Here is an 8,343-nt window from a genome sequence, read left to right on the forward strand (position 1 = left end):
GCTTCGGACGTGGAGGGTTCATCAAGCTCGTTGATCTTCTTGGAGCCCTTGATCATACATTCAAAGCTCACAAAATTCCCGATAACTTCCTCGGGGGTCATTTGAGTATATCTAGGATTACCACGAATTAATTGAACTTGTGTGGGGTTAAGGAAAATGAGTGATCTAAGAATAACCTTAACCACCTCGTGGTCATCCCACTTCTTGCTCCCGAGGTTGCGCACTTGGTTCACCAAAGTCTTGAGCCGGTTGTACATGTCTTGTGGCTCTTCCCTTTGGCGAAGTCGAAAGCGACCGAGCTCCCCCTCGATCGTTTCCCGCTTGGTGATCTTTGTTAGTTCATCACCCTCGTGCGCGGTCTTGAGGAGGTCCCAAATTTCCTTTGCATTCTTCAACCCTTGCACCTTGTTGTATTCCTCCTTACTTAGAGAAGCAAGGAGTATGGTTGTAGCTTGAGAATTGAAGTGCTCGATTTGGGCCACCTCGTCCTTATCATAATCCTCATCCCCTACGGATGGCACCTGTGCTCCAAACTCAACAACATTCCATATACTTTTGTGGAGTGAGGTTAGATGAAATTTCATTAAATCACTCCACATAGCATAATCTTCACCGTCAAAGGTTGGCGGTTTGCCTAATGGAACGGAAAGTAATGGAGTATGTCTAGATGTACGAGGATAGTGTAAGGGGATCTTACTAAACTTCTTACGCTCTTGGCGTTTAGAAGTTACGGAGGGCGCGTCGGAGCCGGAGGTCGATGTTGATGAAGTGTCGGTCTCGTAGTAGACCACTTTCCTCATCCTCTTGTGCTTGTCCCCACTCCGATGCGGCTTGTGGGAAGAAGATTTTTCCTTCTTCTCTTTGTGGTGAGAAGAAGATTTCTTCTCCTTCCCTTTGTTGGAGGAGCTCTTCTTCTTCTCCTTCCTCTTGGTGCGGGACTCTTCCGATGAAGTGCTCCTGTGGCTTGTAGTGGGCTTTTCGCCGGTCTCCATCTCCTTCTTGGCGTGATCTCCCGACATCACTTCGAGCGGTTAGGCTCTAATGAAGCACCGAGCTCTGATACCAATTCATAGTCGCCTAGAGGGGGGGGGGTGAATAGGGCGAAACTGAAATTTACAAATATAAACACAACTACAAGCCGGGTTAGCGTTAGAAATATAAACGAGTCCGCGAGAGAGGGCGCAAAACAAATCGCAGGCGAATAATGAAGTGAGACACGCGGATTTGTTTTACCGAGGTTCGGTTCTCTCAAACCTACTCCCCGTTGAGGAGGCCACAAAGGCCGGGTCTCTTTCAACCCTTCCCTCTCTCAAACGGTCCCTCGGACCGAGTGAGCTTCTCTTCTCAAATCAAAGCCGGGAATAAAACTTCCCCGCAAGGGTCACCACACAATTGGTGCCTCTTGCCTTGATTACAATTGAGTGTTGATCACAAGAGCAAGTGAGAAAGAAAAGAAGCAATCCAAGCGCAAGAGCTCAAAAGAACACGACAAATCTCTCTCGCTAATCACTAAAGCCTTTTGTGGAATTGGAGAGGATTTGATCTCTTTGGTGTGTCTAGAATTGAATGCCTAGCTCTTGTAAGTGGTTGAGAAGTGGAAAACTTGGATACTATGAATGTGGGGGTGGTTGGGGTATTTATAGCCCCAACCACCAAACTTGACCGTTGGTGGAGGCTGTCTGTTCGATGGCGCACCGGACAGTCCGGTGCACACCGGACATGTCCGGTGCCCCCGCCACGTCATCACTGCCGTTGGATTCTGACCGTTGGAGCTCCTGACTTGTGGGCCCCCTTGGCTGTCCGGTGCACACCGGACATCTCCTGTTCATTGTCCGGTGTGCCAGCATGGGCGCGCCTGACTTCTGCGCGCGCGCAGCGCGCATTAAATGCGCCGCAGGTAGCCGTTGGCGCCGAAATAGCCGTTACTCCGTTGTTACACCGGACAGTCCGGTGCACACCGAACATGTCCGGTGAATTATAGCGGAGCGGCTGCTGCGCGTTCCCGAGGCTGCTGAGTTCCGGAGGCCGCGCTTCCTTAGAGCACCGGACACTGTCCGGTGTACACCGGACACTGTCCGGTGTACACCGGACAGTCCGGTGAATTATAGCGCGCCGGCCTGAGAAATTCCCGAAGGTAGCGAGTTCGAGTTGGAGTCCTCTGGTGCACCGGACACTGTCCGGTGGTGCACCGGACACTGTCCGGTGTACACCGGACAGTCCGGTGCCCCCAGACCAGAGGTGCCTTCGGTTGCCTCTTTGCTCCTTTGTTGAATCCAAAACTTGATCTTTTTATTGGCTGAGTGTGAACCTTTTACACCTGTATAATCTATACACTTGAGCAAAAGCATCAGTTCAGTCGGGTTGCAGAGTGCCAGAGTTCTCCGTTACCAATTTCTCTATTTTCTTTTTTCAGTGCATTCAATAATGTACGTGGCTCGACTTGACCTCGAGATCGGTGTTTTCGGTCACGGCATCTGCCAAGCGCCCAAGCGGAGGCCGCGGTAGTAGTGAGTGAATACGTACGTGCGTGCTTTTCGGAGACAATTTCAAACTTGGCCTGATGCAAACAAGTCGTGAGCCGTGACTAATTTCCTTGGCCTGATGTAAACAAGTCGCGAGTCGTGCCGTGACACGGACCGCCGCCTGCTACACTCCACGAACAGCCCCGGCCCGGCTCCTTGATTTTTTTTTTGTCTTAGTCCGTAAGCAACCTCCGCCACATCCAATCGATTCCATCCAAAAACCGCAACCCGTTTCTCGGTTTCCCGAAACAGAGGAAGCTGAGCTCCACGCCGCTAAGCAACCGCGATTGCTTAATCCAGTCGCTCAACCACCCGCTACCTATAGTACGTTTTAATTGCCCGCCCCGCGTCCACATCGCGCGTTCGATTGCAGTTGCAGGAGCCAAAACGCCCGCGACTTGACTCGGCCAACCTGTGCGTACCACGGCCAAAACACACACGCCGGTATGCGTGCGTACGTGAGTACCGAGTGGGAACAGCGCACATGCACTCTCTCCGAGCACTCCTAGAGGCTCGCGTACAAAATTTTCCAATAGGATAGGCCACGCCGCGCCGCCGGGGACGGACCGCGTCCAAGCCCGCCCGCCCGCCCGCCCACAGGACAACAGCGCAGGTGGCGAGCCGAACCGAACGACCCCAGCTCCTGCAGCGCACGCTAAGCAAAGACAACAGCCACGGTTCCGCCCCGTGACGGCACCGTTTTCCCGCCGTGGCGGCGCGCGCGGATGTGGAATTGTGGATGGATGATCCAACGCCCGGCAGACGACTATAAAGGGAGACCGCTATAAAGGCAACAGGCGCAGTGCTTCACACCCACCGCTTCCACCACCACAACCGGACAGGGACACGGCACTAGCTCGTAGAAGGTCGGCCGGCCAGCCAGAGTCACAGCCGAAGGTGAAAGGGAGCGGATATGGGGGCGGATCGTTTCCTGAGCGTGGCGGAGGGCGGCCTCGGCGGCGAGGCGCTCTACTTCGCGGTCATCCTGTGGCTGTCCGTCATGTCGTGGATCATCTTCACCTGGGTCGGCGACGGCGGGGAGGACGGGAGGCGGGGGAGGAAGCGCCGGGGCAGCCGCGGCAGCCCGGTGTTCGTCGGCGCGTCGGGGATCTGCGACGGCACCGGGCCCGAGTGCAGCGGCGGGTACGGCATCTGCGGCACCTGCCTCGACTAGCCTGCTCTGCTACTAGTAAGTTTGTGTGAGCGTCAAAAGCGCGGCCATGTTTGTAGCTGTAGCGTCTACATGTCGTCGTCGATGCGTGGCCTCGATGGAGAAGCTGGCGTTGCTCTGGTGATATGATGAGAGCAGAGCAGCTCCCCTGTGTGAAGACAATAAGAGGGAGGAGCCTACTCATCAGCCTACTTCCATCTTGCTTATTAGGCTGCTCAAACTGAGTTGTCGTTAGCTCTTTTTTTTATTTCTCCTTCCTTTAAAGTTTGATCTCGATCCTCTGTAAATTTAAGCTGCAGAAGAACCAAATACATGTCTCGAACAGTACTATGTGAGACGAGATCCTTCTTCGTCCGCGAGGTTTGTTAGTTTCCTGCTGCGTTTAGCTGCTGTGGGGGGGAATTTCTCTCGTTGTCTGAGGAGCTCTATCCTATGACAGATAGTTGGGCACATGTCCTTTTCAGGTAGGCAATCTGCAGTGGTTAGTGGGAAGTCTCAAGACGGCTTTCGGCAAGCAAGCCAAAGCTTATCTCGCTTCCTCACCACAAAAGCCACTGTTGGAGCAGGCTGCACAGGAAACGTTAAGCATCAGTTAGGCCCTGTTCGGATGGTGATTACATTGGTTATCGTTTACACCTATAATAAGTGGTTTTTGAGTTGTATATTCTTATATCTTATGCACAAGAATAAATGGTGAACATATAGTTTGGGAACTCTATTTTCTTAAGAGATTTCTATTTTTTTAAAAAAAAACTATTTTTCTTGAAAAAAATGAAAATCCCTTGTAAAAATGGATTCATAAACTAGCACTAAATTAAGTCCGTTTCAGGGTTAACAATTCCATGATGGTGTTTTCAAGTCTATCGGCCCGTTTATAATAAAATAAAGTATAGCTGGAACATGCGCTCGCAATGCGTTTAGCCGCTGCTGTCGCCGACCGAGATGCGATTGAACTATTGATTCAATTGTAGTGAAGGGTTATGAATTTTCTGACTGCTAAGATTAAATATCGGTATATTCGTACTATATCTGTAGATCTAGGAACATGGTGGCAAGCATAAGTCAGCTCACATTAATCGCATTATTGTTGTGCTTCTCATAAGTCACGCGATCTACAATATCTACAGCGTCAGGGAGGTCATCAAGGTATGGTTCCTCAAGAACTACTCAGTTATCACTTGCTAGAGAACAATCCTCAGGTTGTGGTACCAAACAATAAAATTAGTTCCATTGAGTTTCTCTTTGCCAAACATAGATCGCAAATTGAAAACGAAATTGTTGCTAGCAGACATGACCATGTCTATAACAGAAAATAAATATGCAAAGCTTTAGCACTTTGTTATGTACCAATCTTCTACTAACCATTTTAATAAAATACATCACTAAATTGTCTTCCCTCTAATGAAATATAGTGGTCCAAGATCCATATTCAGTAAATTTTAGTGAGCTTTGGCTTCACTACTAAAATTTAAGTGTCATAGATAAACGATAAATTGTTAATCATATCTCTATGTGACTCTTGTTTGTTAGTTAGCATCCAATGCCCTGGCTCCCAACTCCATGCCATAAAGCTCGAAACTGTTTTGATAGCTTTGCTAAGTAACTAATTGTCGGGGTTAAAAAACCTAGGCCTCTGGGCCCACGGGTCATAGGAAATGGAAACACCCTAAAAGGTCAAGTCGTGATACTGCACCTAGAGGAGGTGAATAGATGACACGTGAAAATCACAACTAAAACTAAAACTTAATCCAAATTAAGTGTTAGTGCGAAAATAGATCAAGTTAGAGTGAGAAGGAGAGGTTCTTGCACTTGATCGCTCTCAGATTGCGAAATTTAACTTGAGCAATATCACAAGTGAAGAACTAGAGAGTAGAGAGGAAGAATCAACCACAAAGAAACAAGCACAAGAGACAAGGTGATTTTATCCCGTGGTTGGGTCAAGCCTCAAATGCTTGTCTACTCCACGTTGTGGTGTCCCAATGGACAAGGGTTGCATTCAACCTCTCTCAAGCGATTCAATGATCAACTTGACTGTCATGGTTCTTCGAGTCTCTTGCGGCCGTACACAAATTTTGTGAGAGTTACAACTTGTCGGTGTTTCCGACAAGTAAATTTATTGTACACGTTCCGGGCTCCGGACGGTGGGCGCGGTGGGCGCAAGATTTATACTAGTTTGGACAGAACGTCCCTACTTCCCGTTATCGACGGCTTGCGCTATCGGCACCATTGATGATCAAAGCTCGTAGTAGGGGTTACAAGTGGGCGAGAGAGGGAGGAGAGGCTCTCAAGTATCTTATCGGGGTGGAAGTGGAGCTAAAGGTTACAAAGTGGAGTCCTAGTTAAGTCTTGTCTTGGCGGCGGGGCTTTGGCCTCTAGGTCCTCATCGCTGCGTCCTCCTCCTGTTCGTCGGTCCGTCTAGGCGTCTTCTCCTCTGGGGCCCGTCTGTGTGTGTGCATCCGTTCATCTTAGGGCCAAGGCATTTGAGGCCTTGCATGATCATCCCATTAGCCCGCTTTGACTTGTCTGTTTGCCCAGGGGTGGGCCACGGCGACCCAGTCCACGAGGATGTGGTATTCATCGCAGAACTCTAGTAACTTGTTCCCGGTGAACTATGTACCATTGTCCGTTGTAATTGAATTCAACACCCCGAAGCGGTGGATGATGTTAGTAACGAATTTCACGGCCTGCTCGGATGTGATCTTTGCGATAGGCCACGCCTCGATCCACTTAGTAAATTTATGAATCGCGATTAAGACGTGTGTAGTCCTCGGGTGCCCTTTTGAGAGGTCCGACCAGATCGAGCCCCTAGTCGGAAAATGGCTAGGTGATGGGGATGGTTTGGTTGGCCTGTGCGGGTAGATGGGTATATCGCGCATAGTACTGACATCCTTCGCATGTTCTCACCATCTGGTGTGTGTCTGATACCGCGGTATGCCAATAGAAACCTTGCCGGAATGTGTTCTCCACGAGGCTTCTCAGGGTAGCATGGTGCCCATAGGTCCCGCTGTGGATGTCTTTCAGGAGCCACCTGTCTTGTTCGATCGGGGTGCACAAACGCTTTATTCCGATACTCCCCTTTTTGTAGAGGTCTTCCCCAATCATGACGAAGGACTTGGCCCGTCGATGAAGCCTCTACACCTCTGTTTTGTCTTGGAGAAGCAGTCCATTGGTTAAGAAGTTGCAATACGACGCTCTTTGGTCGTCTACCGGGTTGGTTGGGAGGTCCGTTCATTCCAAGGCAGCGGTCAGATCCAGGGTCGGTGGGCCTGTGTCTGAGTGAAGCTTGCCTCTTGGCTAGGCCCCGTCGTATCGAATAGTTGTCCTAAAAAGGCTAGTCATGAGAACCCCCATCAGGACAGTTGTTTGTCCCGACACCATTTTTGCGAGGGCGTCTGCCGCCTCGTTATCTTGCCGAGGAATGTGATTTAGTTCGAGGCCATCGAATCGATCCTCTAGCCGTTGTACCTCCTGACAGTATGTCGCCATCTTAGGGTTGTGATATTCTGACTACTTCATTACTTTTCCTACAACGAGCTTAGAATCCCGTCGGACGCCTAAACGTCAAATGCCCAACTCTATGGCAATGCATAGGTCGTTCATGAGGGCTTCATACTCGGCCACGTTGTTAGAGGCTTAAAAATGGAGTCGCACATCGTATCACAATTCTTCCCTCGATGGCGACATAAAAACGAGGCCACCATCGGCTGCCTCCTTTGTTAGCGACCCATCAAAGTGCATGATCCAACATTTCTAGGTGGTCGACGCTAGCTCCATTTGGGTCTCGGTCCACTCCGCGATGAAGTTGGCAAGGACTTGTGATTTGATCGCTGTCTACGGTGTGTAGGAGATCCCATATCCCATCAACTCAAGAGCCCATTTGGCGATCCTCCCAGAAATGCCTAGATTTGCGGGTCACTTTGCCTAGGGGAATGACGTCACCACAGTGATAGGATGCGATTCGAAATAGCGTCTAAGCTTCCGTTTAGTAATTAAGTCATCGTACATGAGTTTTTGTACCTAGGGGTAGTGAGTTTTCACGCAGGGGAGGACTTCCCTTACGAAGTAGATAGAGCGCTGAAGCAGTCATACACCTTCTCCTTCCTGCCTTTCGACGATGAGCATCGAGCTGACCACCTAGGCAGTTGAAGCGTCCCAATCCTCTGGGACTCAAATGTGATACAATTACTAGTCCCAGGAGGCTAGTAAACACATTTATACATCAAATGATTCCAGATCTACATAAATGAAACAAACATATAAAGGTGGCGATCAACTTTAAGAGTTGGTCCACAACTCGGGACATATCATCAGAGTGGGGATGAAGTAGCTCGATATACGCAGCGAAGCAAATCAGTGGTCCAACAACCACATGCATGGTTGGGAACAGACGTAACTCTTACCCGATCAGCGATCTCCTTCTATGAAAACAACAAATAAGAAAGAGTGAGTACTTACGTACCCAGCAACCCACCTTCACCCATAGAATGGGGAAATCAGATATAATGCATGGAGTATGTGGAGCTCAGGATATTTATGCGGAAAAAGCAATTTTTTATGCAGAGCTATTTTGTAAAATATTTTATATTTTTCAAAGCACATCGTCTCCCAAAGGAGTAGGAAGTTTTCTAATATAGAACAAAATCCCCTGGA

At 49.4% G+C, this 8,343-nt stretch overlaps 1 protein-coding gene across 1 annotated transcript; it reads left to right on the plus strand.

The window, feature by feature from the left end:
* Positions 1 to 3,290: 3,290 nt before the first annotated feature.
* LOC100277144 (uncharacterized) lies at positions 3,291 to 4,032 on the plus strand. The gene has a single exon (NM_001322808.1). The coding sequence runs from the start codon at positions 3,436 to 3,438 to the stop codon at positions 3,694 to 3,696; it is 261 nt and encodes an 86-aa protein (NP_001309737.1). The 5' UTR covers positions 3,291 to 3,435; the 3' UTR covers positions 3,697 to 4,032.
* Positions 4,033 to 8,343: the final 4,311 nt, after the last annotated feature.

Source organism: Zea mays, chromosome 7 (assembly GCF_902167145.1).
Source record: "Zea mays cultivar B73 chromosome 7, Zm-B73-REFERENCE-NAM-5.0, whole genome shotgun sequence".
In the NCBI taxonomy this organism is placed as follows: Eukaryota; Viridiplantae; Streptophyta; class Magnoliopsida; order Poales; family Poaceae; genus Zea; species Zea mays.